Source organism: Osmerus mordax, chromosome 24, assembly GCF_038355195.1.
Source record: "Osmerus mordax isolate fOsmMor3 chromosome 24, fOsmMor3.pri, whole genome shotgun sequence".
NCBI lineage: Eukaryota > Metazoa > Chordata > Actinopteri > Osmeriformes > Osmeridae > Osmerus > Osmerus mordax.
This window is the reverse complement of record NC_090073.1, coordinates 5860018-5878750: the sequence shown is the minus strand read 5'-3', so window position 1 is coordinate 5878750 and position 18733 is coordinate 5860018. Positions and strand designations below refer to the sequence as shown.

Sequence of the window (18733 nt, the reverse complement as noted above, 5' to 3'; positions counted from 1 at the left end):
CTTGATTGAACACGGCACCAGCCTCTGGAAGTGGGTATTGATTTGCGGTGGTGCAGTGTCTGTGTGTGTTTGTCAAAGCACGTTTGTGTGTGTGTGTGTGTGAGTAGGAGATGGCCACCAGGGGGGCTATAAAACGTCCGTCAGAGGACTGGCCATCGGCTCACTCAGAAGAGCCGAGAGGAGATCCCATCTCCTTGGTCCTGCTTCAGTCTGGGAGACTGGCAGGCTCGGCTGGGCCTTAGATGGAGAGAGAATCTACCAGAACGGTAGATTTTGTCGTGCGGGGGCGACAAACATGTTACAAACGCAACGCTTGTTGGGAAATGTCGATCCAATGTTGGAATTGAATTCCGATATCGGGAATACACTTAAACAGGACACGGTGTTGGGATGTTTGTCATCTGACAGAGTGAGGAGTTGTTTTTTCGCTCATCACAGTCACATGACTCCTCTCACGTGGAGTCCTTCAGCTTCTGCTTTAATGTCCTCCAGTTGACGAACTCGCCGTGGGACAGCTGCCTCTCAGTGAACTGACACCGTATTACAGCCAAGCTGGAACACGAGGGGACAGTTGGGGATTTGCCCAGAGCCCGTCACACGTCCAGCCAGACAAAAGCCCAGATAATCATCATTCAGAAGGGCCTCCAGGTTTGGAGAGCACTGGCTTGTCTAACTCGACCTGTTTTTGGTCTGGCCAATCCAGATTTGATTTGATACCTTTTCTCAGTATTGAATGTTGTGACTACGCTTCGGTGCTGCAGATGGGTACCACGTATGTTTAACCGGCGGCGAATTCACCGCCGTTAAACCCTCTTTAGCCGCTACTTAGTGCTCAAGACGTTTCTCTAACCTGTTGGACACTCTCAAAGACTGTTGTTATCTTTTCATTAAGCTCAGGAAGACACAGGTAGCGCATTTAAAGGTCAGACTTCTGGCCAGACAGCGACTTCAGTGTGAAGGCCTTGGTATTATATGGTTTAGTTTAATTCCACAGAAAGTGTTTCGGCTGAGGAAATGTTTTGTTAGAGGGATCCAGTGCATTAGCTGTACTGTCTGCCCCCTAACATGCCTCTCAGCTACCCCCAAACCCCAAACCCCAATGTTTATAAAATATATAGAGTTAGCTTCATGTTACTGTCTGTGATGTCAGCATGCATGGGAGGCTACCACATACCCCCCCGCCTCCATGCGTCATCGTTGGGTCTGGGTATGAGGGGTCAGAGTCTGGATTCAGTCAAAAGTCCCTCGGATCTGGAACGCTGCAAAAACAGCCTGCACCCTAGACAAAACAAAGGAAGAATCTGTCGTCTGCCTGTCTTGAGGGGTGAGTGGGTGGGGGGGGGTTGGGGTTGGGGGGGAGGGTGGGTGGGTGGGTGGGTGAAGAGGGGAAGAAGAGGGGGGGGAGAGGTAGTGAGGGGGGGGGCGGCGGAGGAGAGGGGCAGAGGGGGGGTGGAGGTGAGGGGGGGAGGTGAGGAGGAGTGTGGGGGGGGAGAAGGTGAAGAGGAGAGGGGGTGAGGTTGGGAGGAGGTGAGGGGGGGGGTGAGGAGGAGTGTGAGAGAAGGTGAAGAGGAGAGGGGCAGAGGGGGGGGAGGAGGTGAGGGGGGGGAGGTGAGGAGGAGTGTGGGGGGGGAGAAGGTGAAGAGGAGAGGGGGTGAGGTTGGGAGGAGGTGAGGGGGGGGGAGGTGAGGAGGAGTGTGGGGGGGAGAAGGTGAAGAGGAGAGGAGGTGAGGTTGGGAGGAGGTGAGGGGGGGGGAGGTGAGGAGGAGTGTGGGGGGGGGAGAAGGTGAAGAGGAGAGGAGGTGAGGTTGGGAGGAGGTGAGGGGGGGGAGGTGAGGAGGAGTGTGGGGGGGGAGAAGGTGAAGAGGAGAGGAGGTGAGGTTGGGAGGAGGTGAGGGGGGGGAGGTGAGGAGGAGTGTGGGGGGGGAGAAGGTGAAGAGGAGAGGAGGTGAGGTTGGGAGGAGGTGAGGGGGGGGGGGAGGTGAGGAGGAGGGGGGGGGGGGAGAAGGTGAAGAGGAGAGGGGGTGAGGTTGGGAGGAGGTGAGGAAGAGAGAGCTTAAAGTATTGAGGATTGAAGGAAGAGTTCTCAAGGGCTCTTTGTTTTGCTGCCCGTAACGGGGCTTCTGCCGTGATGTGATATTTCCAAACTGTATCTTCACGAGCACTCACCATGGTTTACAATACACTAGAGTAAACACACCTGAGCATGCTGTATCTGAACGCAACTCCAGAACCCCTGGAAGGCTACATACATTACAAGATGCTACCATCCCACAGGTGAGCTAGTTCATATATTATGCTCAGCGGTGTTGAACTGAAGTAGCTAAATGTAACGTATATGTGTTCAAGCAAAAAAAACAAATGTATGTTTTATAGGAATAATGCACCACGGCTAGGCGCTTATCCAGCATGTCCCTTAATGCACAGTCCATGAGACCGTCTGTCGCAGAGCTACTGCTGGAGTGAAGTCAATCTTCCCCTCTCCCAGCTGATTACAAAAACCTCAACTCCACTCCCAGACACACAACTAGGAACCAGCAGGAGATGAATAATGGATGAACGTGGCTCTATCTTGTGGTTTGCTCCTCAACTCTGCTGCCGTGACCCCTCTCTTGCGGAAGAACCCCCGACCCGGAGCCACCAGAGCGCGTGGGAAAGGATCTCAGGAGAGGAGAAGCCGCAGGGCTATAAAAGGATCCGGAGGCTTAAGAGCACCTGGACCTTCTGAGCCCTCGCCACGCTCCAGCTTCCACGCTCCAGCCCCGTCGACGTGAGAAGACCTTCTTTCCGCGACGGGCTGCACCGTGACCTGGGTCTTTGTCCCCTTCGCGTCGACGTTTGAGGGACTTCGACGTGGCTGATGAGGATTTTTTTACATTTATTTTTTCTTGATGTTTGTCATCATCGCCCGACGATGACTGCGTTTCCCTGATCTTAGTCACCAGGTTACATCACGGCAATTGCACGTTCACATTTGAGTCATTAAGCAGGCACTGTTATCCAAAATGGATGCACAAATAGGCCTGTCATCCACACAAGGCCTTTCAGCTATTCCACATTTTACTGACCCTCTGACGTCACCTGCCACCCTTACTGTCCTGATGCCAAAAACACTATGAATATGCAGCCATGGCATTAGCGTGCTCTCTGAACGACTAGAATGTGTTGTGAACAGACAAATACGTCAAGACGAATCGGCGAGTTAGAGAGGAGAGAGGACTAAGCTGGCCTTGGGGTGGGGGCAGGTCAGCCCTCGTCACATGGCTGAACTGGGAGGGCTGGGCCGACAGGGGGGGCGAGAGGAGGGTGAGGAGAGCGGGGATGGCTGGTAGCTGTCAGAAAGACAGTGGACCGCAAACAATTCCGGAGGTGTGTTGCTTTCCTGACACAATGAGACTACAAAAGTAGCGTCTGGACTCTGGAAATGGGCCCAGAAACGGGGAAACGTAGACACCCGCGCACGCCAATCTGGAGGCTGTCAGGTACAGTTAAATTCTTGAAATGCAAATGTTGTGAAAGACAAAGCCCATGCATATTTCATGAGGAACAGGGAGAGAACCAGGCTTCCCGGTGACAGTGAGCGTAGCTTCCTGTGCGCCCTGTCAGGACCGGGGCACCGCCACCGTGAAATCCACAGCCGTATCGCAGCTTTTAGATTGTGTACAATGCAAGGATTCTATGAGCATCCAATTGAACACATTGTCGCCTCATAGGTTTCTCTGGGGAAGTGCAGCATTGTGGGTAGTTGTGTGTGTTGGGATGCATGGATGTCGATGTGTGTGTGTGTTTGTGTGAGGGTACTGAAGGTGCATTTTGCTTGCAGCGTCAACTTCTCCAGTTCCCCAAAACTCCAGAGTCAGATTTCACCATGTTAAAAAGCACACACATGCATAGAAAACACACGCACGTGTGAGTTAGAGAGTTCTTGGTTTGGTTTGGAGATGCTCATCGTCCCTAAAGCATCAAGGTTTGGCGTTTCAACAAACTACAACAGCCACAGCTCAAATGTACCCATAGAGAAGGTTTGAATCTAACTTCCTCCGAGGCAAAGATCGGAGGAGAATGGATAACGTTGTGTGTTCGCTGTTCCCAGGATGCCCTGCATTGCTCCGCCAGCGGCCCCTATAGCTACACCGTAGCCACTGATGCAATCGATGAGGGGACAGGCCTCAGAGTGATACAGAGCTCACCTCAGCCATTATTCCACATGAAGGAGAGTTATTGGAGCAAGGAGGGAGAGGGTGAGATAGAGAAACAGAGAGAGACAGAGAGATGGAGAGAGGGGGAGAGAGGGAGAGAGAGATGGGAAACAGTAAGCAGGGGCCATCTTTTATTCATCCACTGGTAAGTGCAGTCATGGTGCAGGCTGACGGGCCACAATGCTAAGCTAACCAATGGCTCATTGCTCATCCCAAAAATCTGTCAAACCGGCGGACTTATGGAATTGTGTTGTCTTTCTTGAAGATGTATTTCCTCTGAAATCTAAAGATAGAAAAGATATTAGGAATGCAAAACAGTCGATCTTAGAATGATCTCAGAAGTTCAACTCTGTTACATTGTGTGATGTCACACACAGTGTGACAATTGGAACGATTGTTAAATATACAGTTTTCTCTGAGACCCTCAACCCTTAACCCTAACCCTGTTAAAGTCTCTTTAAAGGTTGACCAAATCCTCATCTCACTTTTCAAACTTTTCCACAGTTGAGCAAATGCTGCCCCCTGCTGCTTGTATGAATCAATGACACCAGAGCCAAACATTTCAGGGGTAATTTTGTTATTATGTTTTTGTAAGCAGCAAATAATCTTTCCATAAAAGACCTGTGTCATGAAAAAAGTGCGATAGTAATAGTCAGAAGAGCCGTCAGTAACCCTGACTTCTCAACACCACTCTCTGTTGTTCCTGTCAATCCTTTATCTCGTTAGTTACCCCATACCTTATCTTTTCCACCTTCGTTATCTTGGCTTTACCTTCGTTTATCTGGCCTTCCGTTATCATCAGATCCAAGAAAGGGAATCTGCTTCACGTACTGTTCACTGTGTTGGTAGAGACATCAATGCTGCTGTTTGCCGGCAGACTTCGCCACATTTACATTTTGTCATTTAGCGGACGCTCTTATCCAGAGTGACTTACAGTACAGGGACATTCCCCCCGAGGCAAGTAGGGTAAAGTGCCTTGCCCAAGGACACAAAGCCAATCGGCATGGCCGGGTATCAAACCGGCAACCTTCTGATTAATAGCCCGATAACCTAACCGCTCAGCCATCTGACCTCCCTGCAATAAACCTCAAACTTGTCTTGAACCTGACCTTGACCTTAAGTTCTACTGTGTTCTGATCCATGATGCTTCAAGAGCTTCCATTCCTCAAGCCTCACCTGCAGTTTGTTTGACTGACATGCAATAGAGATGTCATGTATGTGGCATTACATAGAGCCTGAATGAGTTGACAGTTAACACGTTAGCAATCAGACAAAAAATGTGACACAAATGCAGACATAAAAGCACACACACACACATACACATGCACACACACGTATACACTCACACACATAACCAACAGTCACTCAAGGCACTCACATACACACGCACATACACAAACGAAGCCTTCTCCCCTTGGTCTCAGAGCCCAGAGCGCGAGAGTGCGCAGAATGCTTTACGACCTCTCCTAACTCAGCTATATAAACCTGGAGAGAGACTGACGCATGACTCACTAGAGGAGAAGACTGGAAAGGTGAGTGCATTAGCTCCTTGATTTGTTTACACCTGCTAGCTCGAAGCAAATCTCCTCACTGTCCTCATATTGCACAATGTAATGCTTAGGGATTGAAAAGGGACTTCTTGCAAGATTAAGATTAGAAAGAAAAGAAAGTAATTGTGTCCATAACCTTGTGATAATTATATTAATATACATATACTTCTATTAAAAGTGTGTGCATTATTATCTATACCAAATATGAAAGCAGTACAGTTACGTAGTGTACTGTTCCAACCAAACTGCTCTTAGAGCTGTGCACCTGTGATGCTTGATCTTCCGCTGTAACGTCTCCATGAAAATTCCTACCTCGCTTTGGATAAAAACATCTGTTAAATGAATGCAAACTTAATGGCAACGTTATTTCCTGCATTACTCTGTCTCTCTCGTGGTCCGTTGTCCCTGCAGATGAGGTCTGTCTGGGTGGTCCTCTTGGTGGCCCTGCTGGGTCTGCTTGCTGTCCAGGCTGCAGCCCCTCCAGCCAGCCTGAGAGACATCATCAAGAGGAACTCACTTAAGAGGAGAGGTAACACTCCTTAGCCGTGGTTACAGAGCCTACAAGCAGTATTACAAGATTATGGTTGTCATTGTAAATGTTGGATGAAGATGAATGATTTGTTGTCAGACAAGGATGAATTACAAAGAGCTATTACATTTAGGTGTGAGTGAGAGCAGGGCGGTTTTCATTAGCCTTTCAGCTGAGTCTTTAAGTGTAATTGTGTTTCAGTCAGTGAAAGGAATCAACTTGCAACCCGAAAGTGCAAGTATTTCATTGTATTTGAAAACAGTAATCGACCCATCTCTGTATTGTGAATTGCTTTTCTACTGGTGACCACAGTAGTGTCTCACAAGTACTCTGCCATTCCACCCCTGTCTGCAGTGCCGATGTTGAACCCACAACTGGAAGGCAGGGTCCCCCCTCCTCCCAGCCAGGGTCCTGTCCAAGGCCCTCTGACACCTGTCGACTTTGAAAACCAAAAGCTCGAGACGTCCTCCTTCTCGTTCGGGGACAACGTCAACCTGCAGTGGCTGAAATGGAACGGCTCTCTCCCCAACGGAGCTGTGGCCGTGTACAACGGCTACGTCGGACGCACCGACTACGTTTGCAAATTCAACTGCGAGTCCGGGTTCTACACCCCCAGCAAAGGCCCCTACTGTCTCTATCCCTATGGCAATAGTGAGTACAATGCCCCTGAGTTTGAACTGCTGGTCAACAAAGACAACTTTGAGTTCCTGGAGTGGAAGGAGGACTCTTACGGCTCCGTGCCCAAATATGCTGTCAGGACCTGCCCCGGGGTGGGCATCTACGTGGGCAAGAACAAGTACGGCTTGGGTAAGGTGGTTCCTCAGTTCGAGGCTTTCTTCCTGCCCTGGGAGGGAGACGAGTACTGGTACAAGAAATACCAGGTCCTGGCCCTCAACAAAGACGCCTACACCCAGCACATCTCCCACGTGGTGTACGCCATCGACGAGGTGGAGATGTTCCACTACCCGCCTGAGACCATGCGCATGTCCGGGGTGACCAACAACGAGTGCCAGACCGTGGTCAAGACGGTGACCATCTCCAAGACCACGGAGGTGGAGACCACCTGGAATATCGGCCGCTCCACCATGCTGGGCATCTCGGCGAGCATCACGGCCAAGATCCCCTTCATCGGCACCGGCGGTGTGGAGCTCAGCGGGGAGAAGACCCTCCAGTTCTCCAAGGGCACCACCATCGTGGAGGCCCTGAGCCACTCCGTGTCCGTGGAGCTGAAGGTCCCCCCCAACCACTCCTGCACGGTCCGCATGGAGGGCCGCAAGATGACCGCCGACATCCCCTACACGGCCCGCCTCAGCCGCACCTACAGGGACGGGGAGACCCAGTGGACGTCCATCTCCGGCAAGTACGACGGCGTGCAGATCGGAGAGGTCCGAGCCGTCATCGACCGCTGCCAGCCGGTGGCAGATGCCAAGCCCTGCCCCTGAGAGACTCGGATGTTTTAACCACCTGTAAAATCTGGATCTGTCAGATCCCTTTTCATGTCCTGCATCCCTAGGCTGAATCCTATTATTCCTCATGTGTAATGACTAAATGTAAAAATGACTAAATGTAATAAAGACAGCAAAGTTTGCACAGTTTGACCAATGGAAGTCAACTAAAAGATATTGGTATGTAATTGAAATAAATGTATTCAGAGTACAAATGTATTCACTAGTCTTCTTTTCCAAAGCTCCTAAACAATAAACCACATACTCTGAACACATGAATGCTGTACAGCACTGGAAATGTACACTACAGTTTACATCCAAGAAAAGAAGTAATTCAGAAAAATTATATTGCTTCTTAGAAGTGCATGCATAGAATTTACAGAAATTTAAACCACAATCCCCAATAACTACAGTAATCAGCTCACTACACATAATATTGAAATAATCCCTTTATATTGTTTTTCAGATGGACTTTAAGAGTGCTATGCAGTACTATATAGGCCGAATCATCTCACACGACCTATTGGAACCCAGTCAAGTCTAAATACATTATAACACACTGACACAATAGGCCTAAAATGCAGGCAGAGTATGGATTTTAAATCTTTATTAATACTAGCCAACGCCTATTCATTAGACTAGTGATTGTGATAACGATAAGGACACACCTGATAACAAGAGTTATCAGGTGTGCAGATCGGAGAGATCGATTCAGTCATCGACCGCTGCCAGCCGGTGGCAGATGCCAAGCCCTCCCCCTGAGAGACTCGGATGTTTTAACCACCTGTAAAATCTGGATCTGTCAGATCCCTTTTCACCCATCCTGGTCCAGGGATACTGTTGAATTTACTGAAAATTAAACCAAAATACAGTACTACAGTATAGTAACTACAGTAATCAGCTCACTATACTATTCATAATATAAATAATCCTTTTATAGTTTTTTTCAGCTGAACTTTAAGAGTGCCATGCAGTACTACATAGGCCTAATCATCTCACACGATCTATTGGAACCCAGTCAAGTTTAATTACATTATAACACACTGTTACGCCTACTGGGAGATCCGGGCCACGACGCTCCCTCTCTCCTGAATATTAGGGATGCGTAACGACGCGCACCTGTTTACCCGTTTGTCCTCGGCTGTAGCCAATTATGTTTATGTATTTAAGTAGTGAGTTTGTGTTTGTCATTTGTCGGTTATTGTCACGTCTTATGTTCAGAGTGCGTGTTAGACTTCTCTTGAGAGCTCTGCTGGATGCAAGCGTTATTTTGTGTTGTTCTGTACGACGAATAGGCTACCTAAGTTGGGTGCTGTTTTGTTTGCCGATGGACATTCCATTAAACTACAACCTCCTGCATCATACATCTCCTGTTTTTTTCGTTCGACTCAACTACACTGTGACACACACTGACACAATGGGCCTAAGATGTTGGAAGAGTACAGATTTTACAGCATTATTAAACTCCCACACTGCATAATTGTCATTATTTAATTAACAAGCACTAGTCACATCATAAATAAATGATTCCCATGATGGGCGACAGTCTGCAAAACGCAAATGAATATGATCAGCAGTTTTCAAAGTAACGTCCAAAATCATCCCATTGAATACAGGACAGCATACAGCAAAAATGTCTTTCAGGATTAAACTAATCGGATAATAGCTATCTCGCCTGTCTCAAGGACACTCCAAGTCGGCCTTGGAACCTCATGGCCTTATGATCAATTGCTGTGTCTGTCCAGAACATCTTTGATCTATCATGTTATCTCACTGTTGTTGAACCTTTAATACTAGTCAACGTCTATTCACTAGTGATTGTGGGTCAACAATAAGGACACACTCCTGATAACAAGGGCAGGGTATGGTGTCATAGTGTTCTTCTTTACTGTTTTCTATCACAGAAGAAAGATAACTGAGAGAGCAGCATCAGCATTAACACATTAACATTAGAAAGCAAACACTTATGTAATGTTATGTAATTCAGGTCAATGTCATTCAAACGTGTGTGAAATCATACAATTCCTTGTACGTTTGTTGAGTTAAGGACATGCTACACACACAATGAATACACACAACGATTTATTTCAAGTTGGTGTGGTAAAAGCCATTGTATGGATGTCTTTATTGTATTTGCACAAACCCATAACTACTGCAAGCTAAATATTGCATGATAAATGTATCAACCCCTTTTTTGTCATAGCTTATTTTATATATATATAAAAGAGGATGAATAGGGAAGAAATGGATATAGACATATTTCTCGGCTGTTTATGGGGGGCAATTAGTCTTCAGGGGGAGGTTTAAAGGGGAGGTTTAAAAGGGAATGTGCACGTCATTCCCAACCAGTGAAGGAGGAACCTGTCAAGGTAAAACAACTCCTTTACATCTACAACATTACCTATACTGGAACTATAGTCTGTTGTGAGGGTTACCAGCAACATAATTCCTTATCTTTTATATCATGTTAAATAATGTATTTAGTAAGTTGTAAGTTAACTGTCTCCTTTATGCCACACGTAATCTGTTGAGCTTTACTGGGATATACAGGTCTTTATCCAAAGCAACTGACAAATAATGCATATGGAAGGGGCAGGATTTTGTAATCTATCATATGTAATATATATATATATACTGTAAATGTGTACTATATACGTGTCACACTATTAAAAATATACAGTTTGAAAGTTATGAAGTCTTGTTTTGTCACCCTTGATCTCTGAGAATGATGTCCTAAACTCAGCACTACCAGCTAGCCCAGCATTGTGTGCTAAAGAGCGTGCGTTCCTTCCCATGTGTTCAGATGAGGTTCTCTCTCCACATCGTGCTGGCTGTGCTGCAGCTGTGCAGCCCAGCCCTCCTCACAGACCCTCTGCTGTACATCACCCAGATCGAGGAAGGGAGGGAGGCACCCAGCAGTGAGTGGCACCGGAACATCATGAACTAACCAAATGCAGTCATGTTCAACTAAATGTGGTTCATTAAAGTCAAGTGAAATGTGAAATAAATCAAAAACACATTTGTAGGTGTATTTCCTACAAATCTTTTTATTCTACTTAGACATTAAATTTCGGTCTGTATGTATAAACAAAAATAAAAAATTGTATATGTCATATGTATATATCAGTAATACATTTGACCAAAAAGTTCCCCTTATTGAGAAACGCTTGCCATACATACTACATACGTATGTATATTTCCAGGAATTAGAAAAATCGAGACTTTCCATCCCTCTTTCTGCAGAGGCATGGCTAAACCCACTGCTGGAGAATGTCGTCCCCTCCTTTGAGTCAAGCAGTCCAGCCAGAGAGGCAGGCCTCCCGGGGAAGGAGACAGACCCCGCGCCCCTGATCACGTATGGGGACAACGCCAACCTGAAGTGGGCGCAGTGGGAGGGCTCCCTCCCCAACGGAGCGGTGGGCATCTACAACGGCTACACGGAACGCACCGAGTACATCTGCAAAGTCAACTGTGAGTCTGGCTTCTACACCCCCAGCAAAGGGAGCGTCTGCCTCTACCCGTACGCAGACAAGGAGTACTCTTCATCCAAGTTTGAAGTCCTGGTCAACCTCGACAACTTTGAGTTCCTGGAGTGGATCGAGGATAAGTACGGGTCCGTCCCGAAAGACTCAGTCAAGACCTGCACTGGGGTGGAAATCTACGTGGGGAAGAACAAGTATGGCCTGGGTAAGGTGGTGCCAATGCACGAGGCCTTCTTCCTGCCCTGGGAGGGAGATGAGTACTGGTACAAGAGCTACCAGGTCCTGGCCATCAACACCGACGCCTACAACCAGCACATCTCCCACGTGGAGTACGGCATCGACCAGATGGAGCTGTTCCACCACGCTCCCGAGACCATGCAGATGGCCAGGGTCACCAACCTGGAGTGCAACAGTGTGGGGAAGACCGTGAAGCTGGAGAAGACCAGCACAGTGGAGAAGACCTGGGACATCGGCAGGACCACCCGCAACGGCTCCGTGTCGACCATGAAGGCCAAGATACCCATCATCAGCCCGGGCAACGTGGACATGTCCAAGGAGCAGACGGTCAGCTTCTCCGAGGGCACCACCATGGTGGAGTCCATCAGCCACTCCATCTCCGTGGAGCTCCTGGTTCCCCCGAACCACTCCTGCGCTGTGAGGATGGACGGGAGGAAGATGACCGCGGACATCCCCTTCACGGGAAGGCTGAGCAGAACGTACCAGAACGGCGACACCCACTGGACCACCATCACTGGCACCTACGATGGTGTGAGGGTGGGAGAGATCAACGCCGTGGTGGAAAGATGCCAGCCTGTACCTGATGCTGTGCCCTGCAGCACTTACGACATGGACTGAGATAGATTTGTACCCCCGAGGTCGATTCTGAATTGTATTTTGCCAGGAAACATCCCCTCAGAGGGAATGACCCCTTTCAGTTCTGTTCATTTCACAGAAACAATATGACAATGTTGTAACTCAGTGTTGACATTATGTAACCAGTGTCTACTTTCCAAATAATAAATGTGTTCTTGGTGCAACATTTATTTTGCTTCTTTCTGGACATGTTTACTTGACACATACTCTTTAATTTTCCCTTTTATTATATCCTCATCCTTCCAATCATAAGTATTGTCATTCTAATGATCATCATCATCACCATTATGTGCTCAATACCAACTGTAATTATTTTCTTCTTTTTTGTTCATGTGAAGATCAGATACACTCGTATCTTTGTACCATAAATGAAGTACTAAACCTCCAAGCTAGGTGGCAGCACTTCTGAACAAAGTCTGTGAGCCCCCTCTGTAGGATTTCTCTTTGACTTTGCTCTGAAAAGGCATGGCAGCTTGGTTGTTTTTTTACCTGGATTTGACACTGTCCACTGTTGTTGTTTAAAGTTTTTTACTTTCTAGAGCTTATTTAAATGTCTTTGTTTATCGAGTTACAGTGTCCATTTGAGCAATTTACAAATACTCAAAAGTCGATATATGAGGCTATATGTCAGCCAACGTTAGCCATATTTCACAAATCGATGTCACCGGTTAGCTAACTGTTCCGTTTTACGTATTCATGAGAAACGTCACAATCTTTAGTAAACTTTGGAATTGTGTGTCACATTTTTTGAAGCTTCTGAACTTTGTCACAATGCGTCGACTTTTATCAAAACTGATAAATCGAGCAATGTTGACAGGGGCATTTACTCCAGCGATGGGCAGCGAGGCAGAAATGCACACTAATGTTCGACGAAGATTGGTAAGTAAGCGAATTAGTGTAATTGTTTTCTTTACATTGACACGATGTCTTAAAATTAATGTCACTCGACATAAAACCACACGTTCAATTTGAACATCAAGGTGTGATGTAACTACTGTATTGTTGCTAGAAAGTTACATCTGAACAGTCGAGGCGTGACAGGAGAACGTTCTGTTTTGTTCAATCACAGCACTAAAGTCCATTTGTCATATTGAGCTACAGTTAGGTTTTTGTCAACATTCCATCGAAATATTTTTGTCTGACAATGGTTATTTTGACATCACAATGCTTGCTTCCTCAATGCCATTTACAGGACGAACGTACTAATGGGAAAGGAATAACATCTTGACTAAAATAAATTTAATGATCAGCAGTGATTTATTTGGCTGATCTGAGTGGACTTTTTAAACACCTAAGCTAAATTAAATATTTAAGTTTCACATGTATAGAAACAAAAACATTTGAAAAGGAAAAATAAGACAAATGTTTGCTTGTTATCAGTCAGGTGTGTTGGAGCAGAGAAACATTCTAAATCATACAGGACAGTAGACCCTGAGGACCAGGGTTGAAAACCACAGTACTAAACGATACTCCCTGAAAAAATGGTTGATGAAAATGGCATCGTCCATCTGTTCTGCCAGGTTGTGGGTCTGGGCAACCCGGGCATGGACGGCACGCGGCACAGCGTGGGCATGGCTGTGCTCGCCGCCCTCGCCGCCCGTCTCGGGGTCGCTGATCGGTGGCGGGCCGAGAAGCACGTGTCTGGTGAGGTCATCGTGTTGGAGCGTCAGGACACGCAGATCGTGCTGCTGCGGCCTCGCCTGCTCATGAACATCAACGGCGTGTCTGTGGCCAAGGCAGGTAGGAACCGACACATAGCTGAACCTGCTGTGGGTGGGGAGTCAGGGAACCCATGTCTACATCACTTCCTGTTTACTGACTTGATGTGTTTTACATGATTTTATTTTCCTCTCCCCTTGATCCTCCAGCGGGGAAATACAGCATCGATGCAGAGCACATCCTCCTGGTCCACGACGAGCTGGACAAGCCCTTGGGGAAGCTGGCCATGAAACTGGGGGGCAGTGCCAGGTGAGCACCTCTGGAACTCTCTGGAACTCTTACTGTAGAGCGGACGAGCTGGCGTTGATGTTAGATCTTCCTCGAAGTAGTCCGGTAGACAACTGATCTGTGTTGTCGCTGACATTTTAGCCTCTGCATGCTCCCAGTCTGGTCACTTATAAAGGGATCTGACCCGAGTCAAACTGTTAACTCCGCATTGTTGGATTCACAGGGGTCACAATGGCGTCCGCTCCTGTGTTGATTGTCTACAGACAGACGTAAGTATTTTTGAATTCTCACCCAGACTGACATTCTCTAGGACTTAAATCATCACTTTTGTTCTCTTTCACGATACGTCTTCACTTGCAAATGTACATCTTGTATTTTGACCCACACCGCCTCCCTAAACAGGTGATGCCCAGACTAAGGGTGGGCATTGGGAGACCGTCGGGTAAAACGTCGGTGGATCGCCATGTTCTCGGACGCTTCTCCCAGGAGGAACAGAAGGTTCTGAGGGTGGTTCTTGACCAAAGTGTGGACCTTCTCCTTAGCCAGCTCACCGAGCACGAGGTGCAGTCCCCTGCGTCACCACCAGGGGGAAGACGGACATCACAGGCCAGCAAAGCGGGGGAACTGTCCACCTTTCCAGCCCAGGACTCTAACAGTGCACAGACCTGAGGCTTCAGTACTGCTGCTAGGAGAACTTTTAACTGACTGAAACAAAACGTCCCCGAAACAAAAAAACATGAACGTGTGCAGATGACTTTTTATTTATTAGGATTGTATTTATTCCCTGGACCAGGTTGCTTGCAAAGTGAATCCTTGAAGTTTGCGTTCAGAAACAATGTTGAGGAAGTGAAGATGGAGGTGGATGAGAAATTGATATCTTGGTTGTTTGACCTTTGTTGGTCAGTAATCCACCCCGCATAATATCATTCTCAAAGACTTGAACAGGTGACCACAATCCAGAGAAAATGACTTGACAGTTGAACCAAATAAAACATATAAACTAAGAGATATTGAACAAATTGTCCTCTATAGCTAATGGATAGTTTTTTAATGTAAAACGAGCCTTATTTCTGGACTAATTGTCAATAATGTACTCATTGGTTCTCCATATATTGATCACATGCTTTGATTGCTACGCTAAACACCCATTCTCCATCTATGAAGTGTCTTTAATGAGTTGCATCCAGTCAAGATCTCACACAATAGTGAATACCAGAGGCTGTAATAAAACCCCAGAAAAGAGCATATAAAACTATAGAAAGAGGCAGTGTTAGAGAAAGGAAAATCAATACAATGGGCCAAATAGATTGCGATGGAGGCTGGAGGGGGAGAAAAAAAAAAGGGGGGGGGGGGGGGGGGGGGGTCCAAGAGAAACAAAAGGGACCAAAGATTTTAATATGGGGGGGGGGGGGGGGGTGTTTGAAGCCTTCTGTTTGGACATAGCTCAGAGTCACAATAGTGTAAGGGACACACTTGTGGATGTGGGGGAACGGTGGATGTGTGTGTGGCAGGGGGGGGGAGGCTCAAAGGACATTTCTCCACTCATGACAGACCTCCCAAACCCCTAGGACCCTTCTGCTTTCTTTAGGGTGACCCCCTTGACCCCCCTTGAGCCAGCCCTCATCCCCCCCCCATCAGGGCACTTTCCCAAGCATCTCCCGAGTGGTCAGCCTGGGATGGTCAGCTTCAATAACTTTTCTCTGGAGAGGTCAGAGGTCAGTGGCGGGGCTGGACACCAGGCTAATAGAGGAGAAGCTCATTTATTCAGGAATGGTGCCCCCCCCCCCCCAACAGCTTCACTAGCTCTGCCCCAGTGGGGGGTCTTTCCCTAAGCTCACAGATGTGCTAAGACCCGGGCTATACAATAAGACACGGGAGTGGGATTGGAAACACTGCACACGCAGCATCCTTTAAAAACTACTGATTAACTCGAACGTTTGGGGTGATTGAGGAGGAACCTTGAAAGGGTCCAATTGTAAAAGGCGAAGGAATCCCGTCTTACCTGGCAAAGAAGAAGGATGGGGGATGATGTGCATGAGGAATGAGGGAATCTTGGAGTTCCACAACGGAGGTTTCATGGCTCAGTGTGAGCCTAAAGACATGCGTGCTGTAGTTCCTGTTTCTGCTCCCAGATCTATTGAGCCCAGTGGTTCCAGAGGCTCCATACGTCACACTCTCACCCATAGAGCCTATTACCGTCCCTGTCCCCCGCCTCCGTTACCTAGCAACCATCCAGTATTGGCATGTGGTTTTAATGCTGGACCAGCAGATGACCAGAAAACTGGAAACCAGGCAATCCTTCAGATCTCTACTGACTCATGTGGCTTGAGTTGAGACACACCAGCCAGTCCGTGCTGACCTGAACACCAGTCTGAACACTACACACCAGTCTGAACACTGAACACCAGTCTGAACACTACACACCAGTCTGAACACTACACACCAGTCTGAACACTGAACACCAGTCTGAACACTACACACCAGTCTGAACACCGAACACCAGTCTGAACACTGAACACCAGTCTGAACACCAGTCTGAACACTACACACCAGTCTGAACACTGAACACCAATCTGAACACTGAACACCAGTCTGAACACTACACACCAGTCTGAACACTGAGCACCAGTCTGAACACTGAACACCAGTCAGAACACTGAACACCAGTCTGAACACTGAACACTAGTCTGAACACTACACACCAGTCTGAACACTGAGAACCAGTCTGAACACTGAACACCAGTCTGAACACTGAACACCAGTCAGAACACTGAACACCAGTCTTAACACTACACACCAGTCTGAACACTGAACACCAGTCTGAACACTACACACCAGTCAGAGTAATACAGACCAGACCGAACACTGCACCAGTCTGAAAACTGAACACCAATTTGAACACTGCACACCAGTCTGTTCAGCCGACCTCAACACTTGGGCTTTTATCAGAGATTCATCCTATCAACAAGCTGGCCATTTAAACTCAGAGTGAATGACTTGAAAGACCTACAGTACAATACAGAGTGTATTTTATGTGTTTTTTTATTAGGGTTCATAGTTATGCAGCATTTTCTGACAAGGGTATGTCCTAAAGTTCAATGACAAGATAAAATTGGATAGTTTTACCCTCGATAAAACGCAAAAAAACTGTATAACGGGTATCTGGCTGATATTGAGGTCCTAGCAAGAGCTATTGAAGTGTCATTTAAATGAATACTTGAATGTAGGAATGCTAGGTATTTACATGCAGGATAGAGATTCAAATCGTGTAGGCTAGATTATTGTGGATTGACAAATCAGATTTTCTATTTATTGCTTTCTTTTCATATACTTAATTAATGATTAACTATTTAATTTCATCTGTAAACTTTACATGTTGGTGTAGCATTATAATAAATCAACAACTGGGCATTTAGGAGGTCTTAATGTTCAATAAACAGAAACATATGTATTTGTACTGTTTTTTTACGTACTTTTTTTGCTGTAAAATAGTCTTGGTGGGCTATAGTTGTTCATATTTCAGGGAATTAAACCGATCTTGGAGTGAAGTCCTTTCTCTCTCACTTTTCCGATGAGTAAGCATTAATAACGCGTCCTGTCCCTTTCATTGGCATAATCTTCAGTGATCTCGGGCCTCCTGCACTAAATTATTCTGACACGGCCGTGAAAAGGCAGCAGCGGGTAGGCCCTTAGAGAGGCAAATGAGCAACGAAATTGAGAAGATGTTCCCAGCAAAGGAAATGTTAACTCACTCCCAACGAAGGAGTTCTGTGGATGAGTCCAACTGAGATGTCTGGGGACCTAGAATCCCAGTCTGAAGGCGGTTCCCTTAAAATTCACCTGAGACTGCAGCCCGCGATGATCTGAGGTGTAGGCCTATACATTCTATCCTAATAAAGGCTTATAGAGGCCTATTGGTCCAAAAAGTATTTTGTTTCCGTCACTTTTGTTTACTAGTCTCTTATTTAAACAAATAACAAAAAGAAAGATGTATTGTAGACATTCAGAAATAGGATTGGGACATGTAGGCTAAAGGCGCGGAAATTAAAAAATCTCTACCATGGTAGGATGCATCTCCTGATTTGTGTGGTTCTATAGTCACATTTTCCTAAAACCAATACTCGTAACAGTAGCCTTTAATTCGATGCGTTCAATTCAGTTATTCAACCCAGCAATTTCGTGTACAAGAGAAAAACATTGTATTGAGACAACGAGGCAGTTGTAACAGCTTGTGTAGCCTACAGTCTAATTTAAGATGAGATACACTTTATTGATCCACACGCGGGGAAATGTAATATCTGCCTGATGCAAAGGATTCCCTAAACCAATTCACTGACTAATATTACAGATGTAACTAATTACATACGTTAATAGAACGTGTTGCTGGCATTTGACCAGACCATTCAGGAATAATTGGAAAATTATTTTTTTAAAGTAGCTGAAGCTTATTAGTTGATGTTTATACAGCCAATTAGTCCAGCTTCATAAATATTCCTGCATGGGCTGTTTCGTTAGAACAACAGAAGTGAACGTCATTTAGAATTGTCAATACGTTTTGCAAGGTTAACAGTGTTTTGATTGTAATTGAAAATTGGACTGTTGTATCTTTAAGAGGTAGCTGGTCCTTCATTCGCAGCTGCTGGCTTGTGTGCTATCAGAGACAGTGCAGATTCATTAGTTCTTTAGCACAATGGACGTTTATCACCCCGTG

At 46.5% G+C, this 18733-nt stretch overlaps 3 protein-coding genes across 3 annotated transcripts; all 3 read left to right on the top strand.

Moving 5' to 3' along the window:
* The first annotated feature begins 6142 nt into the window (after window positions 1-6142).
* On the top strand, window positions 6143-7935 carry LOC136932864 (natterin-3-like). The gene is made up of 2 exons (XM_067228160.1): window positions 6143-6275; window positions 6630-7935. Exons 1-2 carry the CDS (start codon window positions 6158-6160, stop codon window positions 7715-7717), a joined length of 1206 nt encoding a protein of 401 aa, XP_067084261.1. The 5' UTR covers window positions 6143-6157; the 3' UTR covers window positions 7718-7935.
* A 2144-nt stretch (window positions 7936-10079) lies between these two features.
* On the top strand, window positions 10080-12245 carry LOC136932753 (natterin-3-like). The gene is made up of 3 exons (XM_067227996.1): window positions 10080-10089; window positions 10524-10638; window positions 10964-12245. Exons 2-3 carry the CDS (start codon window positions 10524-10526, stop codon window positions 12055-12057), a joined length of 1209 nt encoding a protein of 402 aa, XP_067084097.1. The 5' UTR covers window positions 10080-10089; the 3' UTR covers window positions 12058-12245.
* A 260-nt stretch (window positions 12246-12505) lies between these two features.
* Window positions 12506-15032, top strand: ptrh1 (peptidyl-tRNA hydrolase 1 homolog). The gene is made up of 5 exons (XM_067228171.1): window positions 12506-12954; window positions 13596-13815; window positions 13944-14043; window positions 14246-14291; window positions 14425-15032. The coding sequence occupies exons 1-5, from the start codon at window positions 12772-12774 to the stop codon at window positions 14689-14691; spliced, it is 816 nt and encodes a 271-aa protein (XP_067084272.1). The 5' UTR covers window positions 12506-12771; the 3' UTR covers window positions 14692-15032.
* Window positions 15033-18733: the final 3701 nt, after the last annotated feature.